Source organism: Carcharhinus amblyrhynchos, chromosome 35, assembly GCF_965287045.1.
Source record: "Carcharhinus amblyrhynchos chromosome 35, sCarAmb.v2.hapA, whole genome shotgun sequence".
NCBI lineage: Eukaryota > Metazoa > Chordata > Chondrichthyes > Carcharhiniformes > Carcharhinidae > Carcharhinus > Carcharhinus amblyrhynchos.
The window spans coordinates 3,347,731-3,370,518 of record NC_137358.1 but is presented as its reverse complement, the minus strand read 5'-3'; the positions used below and the strand labels follow the sequence as shown (position 1 = coordinate 3,370,518).

General features: G+C 49.3%; 1 protein-coding gene across 1 annotated transcript in view; it reads left to right on the top strand.

Moving 5' to 3' along the window:
• Positions 1-22,260, top strand: part of rras (RAS related) — a 30,733-nt gene extending 8,473 nt beyond the window's left edge. Inside the window, exons 2-4 of the mRNA XM_080217323.1 lie at positions 17,189-17,276; positions 19,883-19,985; positions 22,236-22,260. Of these exons, the coding sequence (XP_080073449.1) occupies positions 17,189-17,276; positions 19,883-19,985; positions 22,236-22,260 (216 nt within the window). The remainder of the gene's footprint in view (positions 1-17,188; positions 17,277-19,882; positions 19,986-22,235) is intronic.
• Positions 22,261-22,788: the final 528 nt, after the last annotated feature.

Below are 22,788 nucleotides of genomic sequence, written 5' to 3'. Positions count from 1 at the left end.
GTGACCCCGAGGCAGGAATTGATGCTGGGATCCTGGCTCTGTGAGGCAGCAGTACTAACTACTGTGTCACCGTGCTGCCCTGGGACGGCAGGTCATTCGTGTGAGGTTGGTTAGGATTGTATTCACTGGAGTTTAGAAGAGTGAGAGGGAATCTCAGAAGCTTATAAAATTCTAACAGGATTAGACAGAGAAGATTCAGAAAGAATGTTCCCGATGGTGGGGGGAGTCCAGAACTAGGGGTCATAGTTTGGGGATAAGGGGTAAACCTTTTAGAACTGAGGTGAGAAGAAAATTCTCCACCCAGAGGGTGGGGGAGAAGAAGGGGGCAAGAGGCTTGGAGGGGTGGGACAAGGGGGCAGGGTGGTGAATGTGTGGAATTCGCTCCCATAGAAAGTAGTTGAGGCTAAAACATCTGATTTCAAAAAGAAATTAGATATAGCTTTTGGGGCTAAAGGGATCGAGGGATATGGAAGGAAGGGAGGGTCAAGACATTGAATTCGATGATCAGAATGAATGGTGGAGCAGGCTCGATGGGCCGAATGGCCTACTCCTGCTTCTAGTGTCTATGTTAAATTTCCTGTATTTTGGAAATAGCTCCTTTGTAGACCCTGGGGGTGATGGATCCAGGTTAAATCAGCGGGATTGTCCCAGCAGTGTGTCTGGATGTGATGAGTTGCTGAGTTTGTTGACCGAGTTGTTTATTTCTCTCGCTGCCTGTCCCTGTGACAAGCTTTGTTTATATCATACCTCTGAAAATAGCCAGTGTGGAGCCTCAGAACATTGTTGTGTCCCAAGTTCCTGAACCACGTTCTCCAGTCTCTCTCCACTGATTTGAAGATGGAGACAGACAGGTGTCTCTAGAAACTCCCTCCTGTTCGTGACTCTCTGACTGAGGGGTTGCCATGTCGCGTTTCTATTCTCCGGGTGCAGGGAGGCTTACTTTTCCTTCCATCTCCTGCTCTTTCTTCTGTCTTGTGTTCTTTCTCTCTCTTCCAATGTCTCTTTGCTGGGGAGGTGACCTGCTCACTCGAGTTAGTGGGGTAGAGAGGGGGCAGCGACAGGCCATCCAGGGCTAAAGTTTCCTCCTCCAGTTCTCTACCCAAAGGGAGGTCAGACCCCACAAAGCTGCCATCTCCCCCCCACGGGTCAGGAAAGGAATCTGGAATTCGCCCCCAGCCAGAACAACAACCAAATCTTGTGTTGTTGACACCAGTCAGCCAACTGACTTCCCCAGGATGGCCCACATTGCAGCCTGGAGCTCTGGGTAATGATGATCGAGCCTCCAACTTTCTCCCCATCACGTGTCTGACCAGGAGGGCGACACGGTGGCGCAGTGGTTAGCACCACTGCCTCTCAGCACCAGGGACCCGGGTTCGATTCCCGGCTTGGGTCACTGCCTCTGCAGAGTCTGCACATTCTCCCCGTGTCTGCGTGGGTTTCCTCTGAGTGCTCTGGTTTCCTCCCACAGTCCAAAGATGTGCAGGTCAGGTGGATTGGCCGTGCTAAATTGCCCCTTGGTGTCCAAAGGTGCACAGATCAGGGGGATTAGCCATGGTAAATGCGTGGGGTTACAGGGATAGGGTGAGGATGTGGGTCTGGGTAAAATTCAGATGTGGAGAGTTGGTGCAGACTCGATGGCCCGAGTGGCCTCATGCTCTGTAGGGTTTCTATGAGACCTTGTGACCCAGTGCTTGCTCATTCAAAACAATTTAACTAACCCCACCCCTGTCCTTCCCCGTTAGCCCTCCAATTTCTCTCTAAATATCTATCCGAGGGTTAATATTGCATCTGAAGCCTCGCTGCTTCCAGACAGTGTGTCCCGAATCCTAACCACGAGCTGCACCAAATTGTTTTCCCTCGAGTTGTCTCCGATCCTCTTTTTAAAAATATGTCCTCCGGTCACCAGCCCTTCAGTCATTGGAAACCCTTTCCCTTTATTTACCGGTGAATCAGGGGTCAGTTAACCGGTTAGTGTGTGCTACAGAATAAAGCTTTAATTCCCATTCTCGTCGAGGAAGCCACACCCGTTCAGAGAGTAGGCCTTTCGAGCCTGCTCTGCCATTGGCTGATCCAACTCTAACCCTACAAGGCGTTGGTGAGACCACACCTCGAGTATTGGGAACTGTTTTGGTCTCCGTGTTTTGAGGAAAGATAAAGAACAAAGAATGTTACAGCTCAGGAACAGGCCCTTCGGCCCCTCCAAGCCTGCACCGACCATGCTGCCCTTGTGAACTAAAACCCCTTACTCTTCCAGGGACCATATCCCTCTCTCCATGTTCTTGGCAAGACGCTCCTTAAAACTCACTATCTTACCTGGTTCCACGACTGCCCCCGGCAGCAAGTTCCAAGCACCCACCCTCTGTGTTTAAACAAAAAACTTCCTAGTGGCGTTTACTACCAAATAAACCTGTTGAACTTTAACCTGGTGTTCTGAGAGTTCTTACTAAAAAAAACTTGCCTCACGCATCTCCTTTAAACCTTGTCCCTCGCACCTTAAACATAATCCCCCTAATAATTGACTCTTCTACCCTGGGGAAAAGCTTCTGACTATCCACTCCGTCCGTGTCCCTCATAATCTTGTAGACTTCTATCAGGTCGCCCCTCAACCTCCGTCACTCCAGTGAGAACAAACCAAGTTTCTCCAACCTCTCCTCATAGCTAATGCCCTCCATACCAGGCAACATCCTGGGAAATCTTTTCTGGACCCTCTCCAAAGCCTCCACATCCTTCTGGTAGTGTGACAACCAGAATTGAACACTATATTCCAAGTGCGGCCTAACTAAGGTTCTATAAAACTGCAACGTGACTTGCCAATTTTTAAACTCAGTACCCCGGCCGATGAAGGCAAGCATGCTGTATGCCTTCTTGACTACCTTCTCCACCTGCATTGCCATTTTCAGTGACCTGTATGTAGTGACATTGGAGGCAGTTCAGAGGAGGTTCACTAGATTGATTCCAGAGATGAGGGGTTTGTCGTATGAAGAGAGATTGAACAGTTTAGGCCGATACGCTTTGGAATTTAGATGAATGAGGGGAGATCAGATTAAGGTTCGGCCTTGAAAACATTCAAAAATCTACTTGCACCGTCTTTTGAGAGAGTTCTAGAGACACACTCGCGAAAACATTTCTCCTCATCTCCGTTTTAAATGGCTGACCCCTTATTTTTCAGCAGTGACCCCCCCCCCCACCCCCCACCACCCCTTCTAGATAGTCCCCCACGAGGAAGTATCCTCCCACGTCCACACTCAGGGTGTGATGAGTTTCAATCAAGTCGCCTCTTACTCTTCTGGATTGCGGCTGGTACAAGTTTAGCTTGTCCCTGAGGTGTAGGTACACCCACAGTGCTGTTAGGGAGGGAGTTCCAGCATTTTGACCCAGAGACAGCGAAGGAATGGCCAATCTATTTTCAAGTCAGGGCAGTGGCTTGAAGGGGAACCCCCAGGGGGTGGTTTTCCCAGGGAACTGCTGCTCTTTTTCCTGGATGGTAGTGGGTTTGGAAGGTGCTGTCTAAGGCACGTTGGTGAGTTGCTGCAGTGTATCTTGTAGATGGTACACACTGCTGCTACTGAGCATCGGTGGTGGAGGGAGTGAATGTTTGTGGATGGGGTGCCATTCGAGCAGGGTTGCTCTGTCCTGGGTGGAGTTGAGCTTGTTAAGTATTATGGAATCCTACAGGGCAGAAGGAGGCCATTCAGCCCATCGAGTCTGCACCGATCATAAGCTCATCCAGGCCCTATCCCCATAACCCCATGCATTTTCCCCAGCTGGTTCCCCCTGGCACTGAGGGGCAATTTAGCACGGCCAATACACCTAATCTTTGGATGAAAACGGAGTGCCTGGAGGAAACCCACGCAGACACGGGGAGAATGTGCAGACTCCACACAGACAGTGACCCAAGCTGGGATTAAACCTGGGTCCCTGGCACTGTGAGGCAACAGTGCTAACCACTGTGCCAGCCCCAAGTAGAGAATGTGAGCTACCATCCCATTACCTCTCGTAAGAGTTATTGTTGGAACTGCACTCGTGTTGTTTGTAAATGAATGAAGAAATCTCCATGTCGATATTTAAGATATTTGTTGTTGTCCAGCCTGGGCCCACACACTACCAGTGCCCCAGTGATGCTGTTCAGTCAAACCAACTGAATATTTGTAATGCACTCTGTGCAAGCATGTATCATAGTTGGCCATCTTCTCAAGAGGTCCTTGCAGGTATCGCTCACACTCCTTCCGGTTCTTTCTTCATCGCATTCAGAAACCTTAAAGCTAGCCAAGTTCTTCAATGTAACGTTTGCTCTGTATCTCTCAATGCAACTTTTGGAGGCTTATCAGTTTAATCAGAGAATAGAATCCCTGCCGTGCAGAAGGAGTCCACTCGGCCCGTTGAGTCTACCCCGGCCACAATCCCGCCCTATCCCCGTAACCTCATGCATTTACTCTACTAATCCCACTGACACTAAGGGACAATTTGACACGGCCAATCTGCCTAACCCGCACATCTTCGGAGTGTGGGAGGAAACCGGAGCACCTGGAGGAAACCCACGCAGACACAGGGAGAATGTGCAGACTCCACATAAATAGCTGGGAATGGAACCTGGATCCCTGGCGCTGTGAGGCAGCAGTGCTAACCACTGTGCCACCTGTTAATATGTGCTGGCCATTCCCTGACAAGTGGTGCGTAATGAGATACAGAATGAGGCCATTTGACCCATTATGCTTATCAGAGACACATGGCCTAGTGGTATTATCGCTAGACCATTAATCCAGAAACTCAGCTAATGTTCTGGGGACCCGGGTTCAAATCCCACCACGGCAGATGGCAGAATTTGAATTCCAATAAAAAAAAGAAAATCTGGAATTAAGAACCTCGTGATGACCGTGAAATCGTTGTCGGAAAAACCCATCTGGTTCACTAATGGAAGAAAATCTGCTGTCCTTACCTGGTCCGGACTATGTGTGACTCCAGACCCACAGCAATGTTATAGAATAAAAACCCCATTCGGCCTATCGAGCCTGCACTGACAACAATCGTACCCAGGCCCTATCCCTGTAACCCCATAATCCCCCTGATGCTAATGGCCAATCCACCTAATCCGCACATCTTTGGACTGTGGGAGGAAACTGGAGCGCCAGAAAGAAACCCACGCAGACATGGGGAGAACATACAAAGTCTACATAGACAGTGATCCAAGCCGGGAATCGAACCTGGATCCCTGATGCTGTGAGGCAGCAGTGCTAACCACTGTGCCGTTGTGTCACCCTTAATATAGTTGACTCTCAACTGCCCTCGGGCAACTAGGGATGGGCAATAAATGCTGGCCAGCCAGCACCACCCACGTCCCATGGATGAATAGAGATAAATGAGGTTGAAGATGAAGATTAGAGCAGAGCAGAGTTCAGGGGCCCTCGGACCTCTTCCTGCTCTGATTTATGTTAAGTTCTTGTTGACTAGTCCAGCCAAACAGCCCCCACCATCCCACCGAACACAGCGCTGACCTCTGCTGAGATAGGGATCCATTGCTCTTGCTAACTTTCCCAAGTGGCTTTTCTTCCAAGGCAAGAACTTTCATTTCTAGCACAGCACCAGCGACCCGGGTTCAACTCCCAGCCTCAGGTGACTGTCTGTACACATTCTCCCCATGTCTGTGTGGGTTTCCTCCCACAGTCTGAAAGACGTGCTGGTTAGGGTGCATTTGGGCGGTGCTAAAATCTCCCTCGGTGTACATAAGAACATAAGAAATAGGAGCAGGAGTAGGCCATCTAGCCCTTCGAGCCTGCCCCGCCATTCAATAAGATCTTGGCTGATCTGACGTGGCTCAGTTCCACATTCCCGCCCTCTCCCCATAACCCTTAATCCCCTCACTTATCAAAAACCCATCAACCCGCGTCTTAAAAATATTTAGCGAGGCAGCCTCCACCACTTCAACGGGCAGAGAATTCCAGAGATTCACCACCCTTTGAGTGAAGAAGTTCCTCCTCAACTCCGTTCTAAACCGCCCCCCCTTTATCTTGAGGCTGTGCCCTCTAGTCCTACTGTCCTTTCTGAGCGGGAAGAGTCTCTCCACCTCTATCCTATCCATCCCATTCATCATCTTATACGTCTCTGAACATGTACCCGAACAGGTGCCAGAGTGTGGCGACTGGGGGATTTTCACAGTAACTTCATTGCAGCGTTAATGTAAGCCTTACTTGTGACACTAGTAAATAAACTTTTAAACCGTCTGTGACTTCATTGGCTGTGGTATCACTGCTGTAGAAAGTGTGATAGCCATTTGTGCACAGCAAGATCCCATTAGAAGTCAGGTGGTGCTGACCAAATCTCCCCGCCACCCCCCCCCCTCTATTATTTTCTGATGTTGGTTGGAGGTTGACTTTGTCAGGGCTGCCGGGGGTAGCTGCTCTTCGAGGCAGCACCTTAGGATCTTTTCCAGCCACTTTTGGAGTTTAAAGTTCCTTGTCTGAAACTCTGCGTGTGCTCTTCCTGTGTGATCTGGGATTAATTTCTTAACGTTGACGTATTGGTGAGTGACCAGCTGTGTTGTGAGTTACCCTGTCCCTATAGAAACGTGAAGATGCCTCTGTTACTCACTCAGGAAGTGGTGGTATTGCATCACTACCGAGCATTTCCGCCAAGTAAAGATGATCAGGTATCAGAGCAGAGTTAGGCCATTCAGCCCACCCAGTCTGCTCTGCTGCTCCACCATGGCCGATAAGTTTCTCAGCCCCATTTTCCCACCTTTTCCCCGTAACCTTTGACCCCCTTACCAATCAAGAACCTATCTATCCCTGTCTTAACCACACTCAGTGACCCGACCTCCTCTGTGACAATGAGTTCCACAAGTTCACCCCCCTCCGGCTGAAGAAATTCCTCCTCTGTCTCGGTTCTAAAGGGTCGTCCCTTTACTCTGAGGCTGTGCCCTTGGATCCCAGTCTCTCCCACTAATGGAAACATCTTCCCCACGTCCACTTTGTCCAGGTCTTCCAGTATTCTGGAAGTTACAGTGAGATCCCCCCCACTCCCTCTTTGATCTAAATTCCACCGAGTACAGACCCAGACTCATCAAACACCCGTCTGGTCTATGCTGGTGCCTCATTTGCCCTGTCAATATATCAGCTGAAAATGGACTATTATTTAAATGGTAAAAAATTGCAGCATGCGGCTGTGCAGAGGGATCTGGGTGTCCTTGTGCAGGAATCTCAAGGAGTTGGTTTGTAGGTGTAGCAGGTAATTAAGAAGGCAAATGGAATTTTATCCTTCATTGCTCGAGGGATGGAGTTTAAAAACAGCGAGGTTATGTTGCAGCTGTATAAGGTGCTGGTGAGGCCACACCTGGAGTACTGTGTACAGTTTTGGTCTCCTTACTTGAGAAAGGATATACTGGCACTGGAGGGGGTGCAGAGGAGATTCACTAGGTTGATTCTGGAGTTGAGAGGGTTGGCTTATGAGGAGAGACTGAGTAGACTGGGTCTATACTCATTGGAATTCAGAAAAATTAGGGGAGATCTTTATAGTAACGTATAAAATATTAAGGAAATAGATAAGATAGAAGCAGGGAAGTTGTTTCCACTGGGGCTGAGAAACTTAGCCTCAAAATAAGGGGAAGCAGATTTAGGACTGAGTTGAGGAGGAACTTCTTCACCCAAAGGGTTGTGAATCTGTGGAATTTCCTGCCCAGTGAAGCAGTTGAGGCTCCCTCATTGAATGTTTTTAAGGCAAGGATAGATAAATTTTTGAACTGTAAAGGAATTAAGGGTTATGGTAAGTGGAGCTGAGTCCACGAAAAGATCAGCCACGATCTTATTGAATGGCGGAGCAGGCTCGAGGGGCTAGCTGGCCGACTCCTGCTCCTAGTTCTTGTGTTCTTATAACCTTTCTCTGTTGAGACTAAAAGTTGGGCAATCACTAAGTGCTCCACCTGGTAGGGAGCTCCACTCTCTGGGTAATGGATTCACTATTGGGTTTATTGGTGACTATCTGATATCTTCCGGTTCTGAGTTTTGATCCCTTTACAAGCTGGAGATCTCTTGATGGGGTCTACATTCACTGCTTATTTGACACAGTGTGTTATGTCTGTCTGTGTGAGCTTCTTGTAGTTGCCACACTTGGTTTCCCTTTCCCTGCTCAGGTCAGGGCATCAATGATGAGGTCCCAGCTGAACCTGAGGAGCTGGCGTTGGACTCCCTCCCCCACCATCCCCGCTTCTGCTCCATAACGCTTTCTCGTAAGGCCACATTCGGGTTGTACTGTTTGTGCTTCCCGCTGCATTCCAATCATTTATCAAATGACCAGTGCACAAGGGGGGGCCATTTGACCCATTCACTGAATCCCTACAGTGCAGCAGAGGCTGCCCCCTCCTCCCCCCCATGCACCCCCACAGAGCATCCCACCCAAGGCCCCCTCCCCCACCCTATCCCTGTAACCCCACACTTTTCCCGTGGCTAATTTGATTTTGTTTATTTCTGTCACCTGTATTAACATACAGCGAAAAGTATTGTTTCTTGTGCACTACCGTTCAAAAATTTATCTATCCTTGCCTTAAATGAGGGAGCCTCAACTGCTTCACTGGGCAGCGAGTTCCACAGATTCATAACCCTTTGGGTGAAGAAGTTCGTCCTCAACTCAGTCCTAAATCTGCTCCCCCTTATTTTGAGGCCGTGCCCCCTCGTTCTAGTTTCACCTGTCAGTGGGAACAACCTCCCTGCTTCTATCTTATCGATTCCCTTCATAATCTGATGTGTCTCTAAGATCTCCCCTCATTCTTCTGAATTCCAATGAGTATAGTCCCAGTCTACTCGGTCTCTCATCATAAGCCAATCCTCTCAATTTCGGAATCAACCGAGTGACTCTCCTCTGCATCCCCTAGACCCTCGCAGCCAGAGGAACCAACGTTTCTGCATCCGGTCTGTCCAGGCCTGTCGGAATTTTGTACCTTTCAATGCGATCCCGTCTCAAATTTCAGTGAATGCAGGCCCAGTTGATCCAACCTCTCCTCATACGACAATCTTGCCATCCCTGGAATCCGCTTGGTGAAACTTTGCTTCACTCCTTCTATGGCAAGTTTATCCTTCCTTAGATAAGGGGACCAAAACTGCCCACAATACTCCAGGTGCGCCCTCAACCAGGCTCTGTAGTGAGACATCCTTGTTCCAGGACTCGAGTCCTTTTGCAATGAAGGCCAGCAATTTGCCTTTCTAACTGCTTGCTGTACCTGCGATCTTGCTCTCAGTGACTGACACCCAGGTTCCTTTGTACATCAACGTTTCCCAATCTATCGCTACTTAAATAATACTGTTTCTCTGTCTGAATAAGTTCACATTTATTGACATCACACCATATCTGCCATGTATTTGCCCATTCACTCAACTTGTCTAAGTCACTCTGAAGTCCCTTTACATTCGCACACTCGTTCCCACCAGGTTTGTGTCATCAGCAATCTTGGAAATATTATACTCCCACTCACCGACCCCTGCGGGACCCCACTAGTCACTCCCTGCCACTGCGAAGAAGACTCATTTATTCCTACTCTATTTCCTGTCCGCCCCTCAGTTCTCATTCCATGCCGATATATTGCCTCCAATCCCGTGTGCTTTAACTTTGCACACTAACTTTTTATGTATCCAAAGGTAGGGGAGTCTAGAGGGCATAGGTTTAAGGTGAGAGGGGGGAGATACAAAAGTGTCCAGAGGGGCAATTTTTTTCACACAGCATGGTGAGTGTGTGGAACAAGCTGCCAGTAGTAGAGGCGGGTACAATTTGTTTAGATAATTACAAGGGGTGATGGGCCAAATGTGGGCAATTGGGACTAGTAAAAATTGGACAGCATGGACAAGTTGGGCTGAAGGGCCTGTTTCCCTGCTGTAAACCTCTATGACTATGTAGAACTTCCTGAAAATCTAAATGTACAACATCCACTGGTTCACCTTTGCAATGAACCTTCAGGAATATATCCAACCAGAATTGGCAACCCAACATTGAAGCCTGACACCGTCCAGGTCTAAGCAACCTGCTTGATTGTCACCCCATCCACAAACATTCACACCCACGCACGTTGGTGGCCGTGTGTACCGTGTACAAGATGCACTGTGGGAGTTCATCAAGGCTCCTTAGGCAGCACCTTCCAAACTCAATACAGCTCCCACCTAAAGGACAAGGGCAGCAGACACATGGGACCACCACCGCCTGGAGGTTCCCCTCCAAGCCTCTCACCATCCTGACTTGGAAATATATCGGCCGTTCCTTCACTGTCGTTGGGTCAAAATCTGGGACGTCTTCCCAAACAGCACGGTGGGGGTACCTACCTTCATAAAGACGTTAGAACAAGGAGCAGGAGGAGGCCATTGAGCCCCTCAAGCCTGCTCCGCCATTCAATATGATCATGGCTGATCTCATCTCGGCCTCATCCTCACCTTCCTTCCCGCTCTCTGTAACCCTTCCACCCCCCCTGTTACTAATTAAAAACCAATCTATCTGCTCTTTAAATTTGTTTACCGTTCCGGTGACAACTGCCTGGGGTACAGAATTCCACAGATTCACCACCCTCTGAGTGAAGTAATTCCTCTCGATTCCCCAACAAGGGGGAACATCCTGTCTACGTCCACCCTGTCAACACGCCCCCCCCCCCCCCCCCCCCCCCCCCCCACCCCTCGCATCTTATACACCTCAATTAGATCTCCTCTCATTCTGCTAAACTCCAGTGAGTCTGGGCCCAAACTCCTCAACCCCTCTTCATTAAACAAGTCTGTCGTTCCTGGAATCAATCTAGTGAACCTTCTCTGAACCGTGTCTAATGCATTTACACCCTTCCTCAGGTAAGGGGACCAAAACTGTGCGCAATATTGCAGACGTGGTCTCACCAATGCCCTGTACAGTTGCAACATGACTTGCCTACTATTCCAATAGCAATGACTGCCAGCAATTCATTTGCCTTCCTTGTTACCTGCACACTAAATTTCTACGATTCATGGACAAGGACACCCAGATCCCTCTGCAGCAAAGCATTTTGAAGTTTCTCTGCATTTGGATAAGTTGCCTTTTTATTCCCCTGACCAAAATGGATAATCCTGCACTTGTCTGTTCCGGCATACGAGTCATTAGTATAGATTGTAAATAGTTGGGGCTTGAGGACTGAACTCACTAATTACATCTGACCAATCAGGAAAAGACCCAGATATCCCCACCTTCTGTTGGTTAGCCAATTCTCTATTCAAACTCCTAGCAATGGTGATCCCTAGGGAACAGGTATAGAGAAATTTCTAGTGGCAGAGTGGTTAGCACTGCTGCCTCACAGCGTCAGGGACCCGGGTTCGATTCCCAGCTTGGGTCACTATCTGTGTGAAGTCTGCATGTTCTCCCTGTGCCTGCGTGGGTTTCCTCCGGGTGCTCCGGTTTCCTCCCACAGTCCGAGGTTAGGGTGCATTGGCCGCACTAAATTCTCCCTCAGTGTAACCTGAACAGGCACCGGAGTGTGGCGACTGGGGGAATTTCACAGTGACTTCATTGCGGCGTTAATGTCAGCCTTACTTGTAATAATAATAAAACAGAATGTACCATAACCAAACTTGCAGATGACACGAAAAGCAAGTTGCAGTGAGGAAATAGGAAATTTACAAATGGATAAGGACAGGTTAGGTGAATGGGCCAAAATTTGTTAAATGGAATTTAATGTGGATAAGTGCAGGATTATCCATTTTGGTCAGGGGAATATAAAGGCAACTTATCCAAGAGCAGAGAAACTTCAAAATGCTTTGCTGCAGAAGGATCTGGGTGTCCTTGTCCATGAATCGTAGAAATTTAGTGTGCAGGTGCAGCAGGTAACAAGGAAGGCAAATGGAATGCTGGCAGTCATTGCTAATGGAACAGTAGGCAAGTCATGTTGCAACTGTATTGGGCATTGGTGAGACCACTTTTGGAGCACTGGGTGTGTTTTGGCTCCCTGTGTTCTTGTAAAGGTGGGATTTACCACCTGGCTGGGGCCCTGTGGGTAGACCGAGAGAGCTGGGCCTGTTTGGAAGGGCTCAGGGTTCTAATGTGTTAGAGTGTGCTGGGAGACACAGGCAGGAAGAGGTGCTGCTCTATGAACTCCCCACCCTGTCATGTGTGAAACACTGTGCGCGTGTGTGTGTGTGTGTGTCTCAGTGTGTACCGGTGCCAGCTCAGCATCTGTAACCTCAAACCCCGGCAAGCCCAACAGGAAGTTAAGCTTCTGATATCTACTGGAAACAAGCTGCGTCGAAAAATAAAACACACATTATCCCACCCATAAAGCTGAACCCTCCCGGAGCCCGGTCACTGCCGGTTTTATCCCAACTTGCAGTGAGTTCCAGTCACAATCAGCCTGGGGCTCGCTGATTAACATCAACTCCAAAAGTCCCTGTGTCCGCAATTCATCCCGTCTCTCAGGAAATGTCAGCTGCCTGGCAACCACCTGAGATTTCTGAATCTCCAATTCTCTCATGGTCTGATTGACAAGCAGAGCAGTCTGGATGGGCCAAATGGCCTACTTCTGCTTTTTAACTTGATTTATTATTGCCATGTGTTGAGATACAATAAAAAGTATCGTTCCTCGCGCGCTATGCAGACAAAGCACACCGTTCATAGAGTACATGGGGAGGAGGAAAAGAGAGTGTGCAGAATGTAGTCTCACTGTCATAGCTATATAGACAAAGCATACTGTTCATAGAGCATTGATTTATTATTGCCACATGTGTTGAGATACAATGAAATGAATTGTTCCTTGTGCACTATACAGACAAAGCATACCATTCATAGAGTACACGGGGAGGAGGAAAGGAGAGAGTGCAGAGTGTAGTCTTACTGTCATAGCTATATAAATAAAGCATACTGTTCATAGAGCATTGAATTGACTTATTATTGTTACATGTATATCATGAAATGAATTGTTCCTTGTGCACTATACAGTCAAAGCATACTGTTCAGAGAGTACATAGGGAAGGAGAAGGGCGTAGAATGTAGTATTACAGGGTGTAGAGAAAGATTAATTTAATGTATTTGATTTATTATTGTCACATGTATTGGGATACAGTGAAAAATATTGTCTCTTGTGCGCTGTACAGACAAAGCATACTGTTCGTAGAGTATTTAATTGATTTATTATTGCCATGTGACACAGTGAAAAGTACTGTTTCTAGTGTGCTATACAGACAGCATACCATCCGTCAAGTATTGGTTTGATTTATTATTGTCACGTGTATTAGTTATTGTCATTGGTCACTGCAGCTTGACACAGGTTCTGATTTGATATCCAAGTCTGTTTAGAATTCCTTAAGTGCCGAAGGGGGCCATTTGGCCCATCGAGACCTTACTGTGAAATTCCCCGAGTTGCCACAGTCTGGCACCTGTTCGGGTAAATGCACCCTAACGCGCACATCTTTCAGACTGAGGGGGGGGGAACTGGAGCACCCGGAGGAAACCCACGCAGACACGGGGAGAATGTGCAAACTCTGAATGACCTCCTCCTGTTGCAGTGCTGGTTTTCTGCACTCCAATCCAGTAGCTGCTGTTTCTATCTCCGTAACTCTACAAGTTTATTTCTCTTTTCCCTCTCCTCCTGAGATCCGTGATCGCCTGCCTTCCTGCCACCCACCCCCCACCTTACGCAGTGTGTTCCAGATCATCACTCACTGCGCTTAGTTCTTCCCGCCACTTCCCAGTGCCCAAAACATTAAAATCTGTGCCTGCCGCTTCTCATCCCTCAGCCGATGGGAGCAGTTTTGAAGGGAGTCCCTGAGTTGTTGTTTCCCAGTCTCCATCACTCCTGTTAAAGATGAGGTGGGGAGGTGGGGGGGAGGGCTGAGGGTTCTTCTTGGTGTTGGAGTGATTTCCATTCTGGAGAAAGCTCCACCCTAAAGAAAGTTCTTTTTAGCAACACAGAAACTAGAAGCAGGAGGAGGCCTGCACTGACCTTCATTATGATCATACCTGATCATCCAATTCAATATCCTGATTTCCCCCCCTTCCCCCATATCCCTCGATCCCTTTAGCCCCAAGAGCGATATCTAATTCCTTCTTGAAATCTCACAATGTTTTGGCCTCTGTGGGAGTGAATTCCACACATTCCCCACCCTCTGGGTGAAGAAATTCCTCAGTTCTAAAAAGTTTACCCCTTTAGCCTCAAACTGTGACCCCTAGTTCTGGACTCTCCCACCATCGGGAACATTCACAGAATCGTACAATCCATCTGGTGCAGCAGGAGGCCATTTGGCCCATCAAAGTCCTATCTCCATAACCCCCATGCATTTACCCTAGCTAGTACCCTTGGCACTAAGGGTCAGTTTAACCTGGCTAATCCATCTAACCCGTATATATTTTTGGACAGTGGGAGGAAACCGGAGCAGTCGGAGGAAACCCATTCAGACACTGGGAGAATGTGCAAACTCCGCACAGACAGTGACCCAAGCCGGGAATCGAACCCGGGTCCCTGGTGCTGTGAGGCAGCAGTGCTAACCACTGTGCCACCGTGCTGCCATTCTTTCTGAATCCACCCTGTCTAACCTTGTTAGAGTTTAATAAGTTCCTATGAGATCTTCTCTCATTCTTAACTCCAGTGAATGTAATCCTAACCAACTTAGTCTCTCCTCATATGACAGACCTGCCATTCCAGGAATCAGCCTGGTAAACCTTCGCTGTACTAACTCTCTAATTCCTTGTATTAACTGTGAAGGGAAGTGTCTGACTGATGACTTGTCCCCTTCTCCTCTCTGACAGTAAGCTGTGGTGAGGAAGTGAGTCGGCAAGTGGGCTGAAGTTGGAAAATCTAAAAGCGTTATTTGGGTTCACATGGTATTATAAATAGCAATGCAGTTAATAGCAAGGCTGTGCCGAGCATTGCTGCTAATTTAGCTGCCCCAATAATATTTGCGGAAGTCTTGCCCTTAATTTGGATTGTTTATGGACGGGTTACTCCTAAGAACCCTTTAGCCTATTGATAGGCAGAGGGATCTGGGTGTACAGGTACACAGGTCACTGAAAGTGGCAACGCAGGTGGAGAAGGTAGTGAAGAAGGCATACGGCATGCTTGCCTTCATCGGCCGGGGTATTGAGTTTAAAAATTGGCAAGTCATGTTGCAGCTTTATAGAACCTTAGTTACGCCACACTTAGAATATAGTGTTCAATCCTGGCCCGCCCACACTACCAGAAGGATGTGGAGACTTTGAAGAGGATACGGAAAAGATTTCCCAGGATGTTGCCTGGTATGGAGGGCATTAGCTATGAGGAGAGGCTGGAGAAACTTGGTTTGTTCTCACTGGAGTGACAAAGGTTGAGGGGGTGACCTGATAGAAGTTTACAAGATTATGAGGGGCATGGACAGAGTGGATAGTCAGAAGCTTTTCCCCAGGGTGGAAGAGTCATTTATTAGGGGGCATCGGTTTAAGGTGCGAGGGGGAAAGTTTAAAGGAGATGTAGGAGGCAAGTTTTTTTACACAGAGGGTGGTGGGTGCCTGGAACTCGCTGCGGGGGGAGGTAGTGGAAGCAGATACAATACTGAGTTTTAAGGAGCGTCTTGATAAATACATGAATAGGATGGGAATAGAGGGATGTGGTCCCTGGAAAGGTAGGGGGTTTTAGTTCACACGGGCAGCATGTTCGGTGCAGGCTCGGAGGGTTGAAGAGGCTGTTCCTGTGCAGTAATTTTCTTTGGGCCGAATGGCCACCTCCTGCTTCTATCCTGTATGCTTCTATGTTAATGGTTGAGACATGAGAGTGAGAGTCCCATCTGCTATCCCTGGCGCAGTGAGGACGATGCCAGAGAACTCTCTGGTCTCCCTGGTGGCTGATCCAATATTTATCCATCATCACCAACAACATTCCTAAAGCAAGAAAATGCCGCCCAAGTTGGAATAAGTGCTGGAAATTGGCAGTCACCGGAATGCCGGCGATTAGCGGAGTTCCGCAGGAGTCAGTGTTGGGACCGCAACCTTTCACTTTATACATTGGTGATCTGGATGAAGGGACTGAGGACATGGTGACTACGTTTGCAGATGATCCACAGCTAGGTGGAGGGACAGGTAGTATTGAGGAGGCGGGGGGGGGTCTGCAGAAGGACTCGGACAGGTTCGGAGAGTGGGCAATGAAGTGGCGGATGGAATACAGTGTGGGAAAGTGTGAGGTTATGCACTTTGGTAGGAGGAATAGAGGAGAGAAGTCAGAAATCAGAAGCTCAGAGCGACTTGTTTTTGTTATTTATTAGTGTCACAAGTAAGGCTTACATTAACACTGCAATGAAGTTACTGTGAAAATCCCCTAGTCACACTCCAGCGTCCGTTCGGGTACACTGAGGGAGAATTTAGCACGGCTAATCCACCTAACCCCCACATATTTCAGACTGTGGGAGGAAACCCATGCAGACACGTGGAGAATGTGTAGGCTCCCGCAGACAGTGACCCAAGCCGGGAATCGAACCCAGGTCCCTGCCGCTGTGAGGCAGCAGTGCTAACCACTGTGTCGCCAATACTTTGATAAAGTTACTGTGAAAATCCCTCAATTGCCACACTCCACCCCCTGTTCGGGTTACACTGAGGGAGAATTTAGCACGGCCAATGCACCCTAACCAGCACATCTTTCAGACTGTGGGAGGAAACCCATGCAGACACGGGGAGAATGTGCAGGCTCCACACAGTCAGTGACCCAAGCTGGGAATCGAACCTGGGTCCCTGGCGCTGTGAGGGCAACAGTGCGAACCACTGTGCCACCCCTAGGTTGACCCCTATCTCTGCCCCCTCCCCCTCTCCCCCTCTCGCAGAGATCTCTGTACTACTCCAACCTTGAATGAGAAGCTGAAATTCTGAGATTTTTGTTTTCTGGATGTTGCTTTTTAAGAATTGTGCTCTTGTGATTTCGGAGACCATCTTAATGGTCTCTATATGTGGGGTTACGGGAATAGGGCCTGGGTGGGATTGTGGTTGGTGCAGACTTGATGGGCTGAATGGCCTCTTTCTGCTCTGTAGGGATTCGATGATGAAGTGGAACCTCAGATGCGTGTCTTCACATCCAGATCTCGAAGGCACATTTCTTGCTCGGAAATGTAATTACTGTCCAGGTTTCAGAGATATATGAGGATAGGATGTAGTGTCTTGTGAGGTTTTTGTTTGGTCCCGCCCGGTTACAGAGCTGGGTTTGTGTGCTGTTAACGGGGGGGATGTATTCATTCTCTGTCTTTCTTTGCATTTCCAGTCCTATTTTGTATCAGATTACGACCCCACCATTGAAGATTCGTACACCAAGCAATGTGTCATCGATGAGCGGGCAGCAAGGCTCGACAGTAAGTTACGTGTATTGTGATACATGACCCCATCGCCAGGGGTGGGGAGGGAGGGGGTTTTAGCACAGACAGAACAGCTGTCCACCGCAACTCACAGCAAGTGTGGCTTGCTCACTCACACTGCCCAGACAAGATTCACCAGGCTAATTCCTGCCTTGTCCCATCAAGAGAGACTGAATAGTCTGGCTGTGTATGCCTCGGAGGGGGGTGACCTTATTCAAACATATCAGATCCTGAGGGGCGGGGGTTGACAGGGGAGATGGTGAGATGTTTTCACCAGTGGGAGAGTCTGGAACAAGGGGACATCGCTACATTTTCAAATTGAGGTGTGTAGAAATTCCTCCTCGCAGAGGGTGGTAAATCTCTGGAATTCTCTGCCCCAAAGGGTACTTGGAGGCTGGAGCGTTGGAAATATTTAAAGTGGAGCTGGATAAATATTTGACAGATCGAGGAATAGAGAGCGACAGGGCACAGAAAAGGAGCTGAGGCCTGCGTAGATCGACCATGAATGGTGGGACAGGCTTGAAGGGCCAAATGGCCTTCCTGCTTCTGGTTCTTGCGTTCTTGACAATACAAGACAGGTACAGGCCCTTCGGCCCTCTAAGCCTGTGCTGGTCATGATGCCTGCCTAAAGCTAAAACTGTAATGCATCTACAGAGTCCATATCCTCCCAATCCCATCCTATTCATGTAGTCGTCTCGTTGCCCCCCTAAATGTTGCTATTGTACCTGCTCCCACCACCACCCCGGGCAGCGAGTCCCAGACGTTCACCACCCTCTGTGTTTAAAAAAAAATTTACCTCACACATCTCCTCTAAACTTCTCCCCACACACCTTAAACCCATGTCCCCAAGTGTTTGACTTTCCTACTTAAATCCATGTCCCCTAGTACTTGATTTTTCTATCCTAGGAAAGAACATTTGACTATCCACTCTGTCCGTGCCCCACATACTCTTGTAGACTTCTATCAGGTCCCCGCCTCACCCTCCATCACTCCAGTGAGAACAAACCTGAGTTTCTCCAACCTCTCCTCGTAGCTAATGCCCTCCATACCGGGCAACATCTTTTCTGTACCCCCTCCAAAGCATCCACATCCTCCTGGTAGTGCGGCGACCAGAATTGAACACTATATTCCAAATGAGGCCTAATAAAGTTTTAAAGTTTATTTATTAGTGTCACAAGCGGGCTTGCCTGAAGTTACTGTGAAAATCCCCTAATCGCCGCACTCCTGTTCGGGTTACACTGAGGGAGAATTTAACACGGCCAATGCACCCTAACCCGCACGTCTTTCAGACTGTGGGAGGAAACCGGAGCACCCGGAGGAAACCCACGCAGACACGGGGAGAATGTGCAGACTCCACACAGACCCAAGGCTGGAATCGAACCCCGGTCCCTGGCGCTGTGAGGCAGCGGTGCTAACCACGGTGCTGCCCTGACCAAACATCCCCGAGGCACACCGTGGGACTGTCATCAAATAAAATTCAGTCAGGTTGGGACTGGTGATTGAGTTTGGGAGGAGAGACCGAGAGGAGGGAAGGTTCCAAAGCCTGGGGCCTCGACAGTGGATGGCACAACTGCCAATGATGGGCTGAAGGGAGAGGCTGGAGAGACACGGCGGTCTGACAGGATCGTGGAGGAGGTTACGATTAGCGGTACGAGCAGGGAGGGATTGCAATGTGTTCCCCGACTCTAGGGGACACTTTGATTTCTGAGGCTGTGTGTGAGCGATCCTGAGGGGGGCGGGTATGTACATTCTGATGTGTCTGTGTGTGCAAGTTGGCATTTGTATTTTGTCGGGTTGGAGGTTCACAACTGAACGCGTGTCTGTGTGTGTGTGTGTGTGTGTGTCTGTGTGTGTGTGTGTGTGTGTGTGTGTGTCCCCACAGCGAGTGGACACTTGTACGTGGGTCGCTGGGGTGGTGCTGACCTGTTTGTGACTGTCTCACCCTGAGAGCCGCTACCCTGGGGAGAGGAAATGTGCTGGGCGGTGGGGGAGGAGGCGGGGGGTGGGGTGGGGGGGGGTGCGTTGCTGTGCTGGGGGGAGGGGAACCCTCTTTTCTTCCATGTTTTTCTTCGCTTGTTGATTTTTCAGGAACTGGAGAGAGAGAGAGAGAGGGAGGAGGGTGGGGGTGGGAGAAGGGGCAGGGCGGAATGGGGAAGGGGTGGGGTGAGGTGAGGTGGGGGGAAGAAGCAGGGGGGAAGTGGAAGGGAGGTGAGGGAAAGGGCAGGGGTGGGGTGCGGGGGAGCAGCATGGCGCAGGTCTCCGAGCGAGAGACGCTAGGCCTCGCGCTTGCTTATCGGCTCCAACTGGGCAAGGTGTTAGTCATCCAGGAAGGTTCCGGTGTGGTCACAGAGCCTCCTCGACGGTGCATCGCTTCACCGTGAAAGAATTTTAATTCTGTCAGCGTGGGGTAACTTCCTCAGTGGTAACCATGGAAACCTGTGTTTGAGGCTTGCCTGTGCTGGCCAGCGCTGTGTTGACTTATGGGAAAGGACCCAGTGGACTTGAATCTATTAAATTATTCTCTGATGAGGGAATTTCCCTCGCTTCTCACCTCTCTTTTTTTTTAAATTTTGGATGTCATTTTCCTGTGCTTTCGTTTAAAGTTTTGGACACGGCCGGACAAGAGGAATTCGGAGCGATGCGGGAACAGTACATGCGCTCGGGCGAAGGCTTCCTTCTCGTTTTTGCTATCAATGATCGAGGAAGGTAAGGGCGTTGGGTAACGATATCTCTGTGTGAAAGTGTGATGTGCGCTTGACCTGTTTGGTCACCGAGGCAGCCATTTTACTCGCCCAGTTACCCAACCTCAGTCGTGCAGAGGGAGGTTGGGGCAATGATGGATGGAAAGCCACAGCAAGATCCCACTGGCTTGCTACGGGGATGCCCTGGCTGAAAAAGTGTTGGGAGGCGATGAATAATTTCGAAAGGGAGTTGGAGGTGTCGTCCTAGTCCACGTCACTCGTAATCCAGAGGCCCCGAATAATCATAGCCTCCCTGCAGTGCAGAAGGAGGCCATTCGGCCCATCGAGCTTGCACGCGCCACGGTCCCATCCAGGCCCTATTCCCGCAACCCCCACACGTTTACCCTGCTCGTCCCCCTGACGCTAAAGTTAATTTGGCACGGCCAACCCACCCTAACCTGCACGTATCTTTAGACTGAGAGGGGAAACGGGAGCGCCTGGAGGAAACCCACGCAGACACGGGGAGAACGTGCAGACTCCACACAGACGGTGACCCAAGCTGGGAATTGAACCCAGGTCCCTGGCGCTGTGAGGCAGCAGCACTAACCACTGTGGCACCGCGCCGCCCCAGTCAGTTTAATGCTGGATTCAAATCCCATCCAGCTAGTGGAATTTAAATTCGATTAATAAATCTGGAATTTAAAGCTATTCTCTGTAACCGTGACAACAATTATAAAATCCCATCTGATTCACTAATGTCCTCCTTTTAAGTTTATTTATTAATAGTGTCACAAGAAGGCTCACATTAACACTGTAATGAAGTTACCATGAAAATCCCCAAGTTGCCACACTCTGGTGCCTGTTCGGGTACAATCGAGGGAGAATTTATTGTGGCCAATGCACCCTAACCAGCACGCCATTCGGACTGTGGGAGGGAACCGGAGCACCCGGAGGAAACCCACGCAGACAGTGACCCAAACCAAGAATCAGACCCGTAACCCTGGGGCTGCGAGGCGGCACTGCTTCCCACTGTCTTTAGGGAAGAAATCTGCCATCCTCACCTGACCTGACCTCCAGAGCCTCAGCAATGTGGTTGACTCTTAACTGCCCTCTGAAATCATAGAATCCGTATCGTGCGGAGGAAGCCATTCGGCCCATCAAGACTCTCTGGCAGAGTGATTCACCCACGATGCTATAACCCTGAATGGCCAATCCCCCTAATCTAACACATCTTTAGACACTAAGGGGCAATTTAGCATGGCCAATCCACCTAACCGGCACATCTTTTGGGAGGAAACCCATGCAGACACTAGGAGAACGCGCAGACTCCACACAGTCACCCGAGGCCGGAATCGAACCTGGGTCCCTGGTGCTGTGAGGTAGCAGTGCCAACCACTGTGTCACCGTGCTGCCTATGGCCTCACAAGCCATAAACACAGAGGCAATTAGGGATGGGCAGCAAATGCTAGCCCTGCTAGTGACCCTCCCATTGCATCAACTTTCAAAACTTTTTGTCCGAGGATGAGGAACTGTCGGGTTAAACAAAGACTGCGAACGTGGGGTTAAACTCGGCCGCTCCTTCAAAGGGCCAGCATAATGGCCTCGCCTTCTGTACCTCGATCCTGTTAAAGAAACCTGAAGGGAGTTCCCAACTCTCTCTGTATTCCTGGATGTTTCATTGCGTAAAGCTCCTATCCCACCACCCCATCCCCCCCCCCCCACCCCATCTCTGGCCAGGGTTCCCCCATTTCACTCCCCCCACCCCCCCCCCCCACCTCACCCTGCCAACTGGGAAGAAGCATCGTTCGACTGACTGACTTCAGTCAAACAACCGTTTCGCCCATCACGGAGGAGGCGATGGCCTAGTGGTATTATCACTATTAATCCAGAAACTCAGCTAACGTTCCCGGGACCCGGGTTCGAATCCCGCCACGGCAGATGGTGGAATTTGAATTCAATAAAAAATATCTGGAATTAAGAATCTACAGATGACCACGAAACCATTGTAGGAAAAACCCATTCGATTCGCTAATGTCCCTTCAGGGAAGGAAATCTGCCGTCCTTACCCGGTCTGGCCTACATGTGACTCCAGAGCCACAGCAATGGGGTTGACTCTCAACTACCCTCCAAGGGCAACTAGGGATGGGCAATAAATGCTGACCCAGCCAGCGACACCCATGTCCCACGAATTAATAAAAATGAACGCTGCTGGTAAACAAGGGTTCAAATCTCTTTAGATTTCTTTAAACATTGGGTGTTTTTTTTAACCCCCAAGGTGGGTAGAGATGTCCAGGCGATGAATCTGTAAACCCTGGAGACTCTGTCTAATCCTGTTGCGTTGACAGCCTTAGTTTCACCGCTGCCTTGTGTCTGTGGGCACGACTGGGCTTGTTGAGAAATCTCACTTCCTCCCTGCCTTGCTAATTTGTCTGTCTGTGTTTGTACATGTCGGGCAGTTGGCTGCAGTGAGATACTGGAAGGTGAGCAGTACCCTGTGGCTTAAAGAACCAACTTGTGAATCAGACCCTTCAGGAAGTGAGGGCAGTTGGTAAAATTTTTTTGTTTGTTCGTTCGTGGGACACGGGTGTCTCTGGCTGGGTCAGCATTTATTGCCCATCCCTAGTTGCCCCTTGGAGGGCAGTTGAGAGTCACCCACATTGCTGTGGATCTGGAGCCACATGTAGGCCAGACCGGGTAAGGATGGCAGATTTCCTTCCCTAAAGGGCATTAGTGAACCAGATGGGTTTTTCCAACAATGGTTTCATGGTCATCTGTAGGTTCTTAATTCCAGATATAGAGTTGTATAAGATCATGACAGGCATGGATAG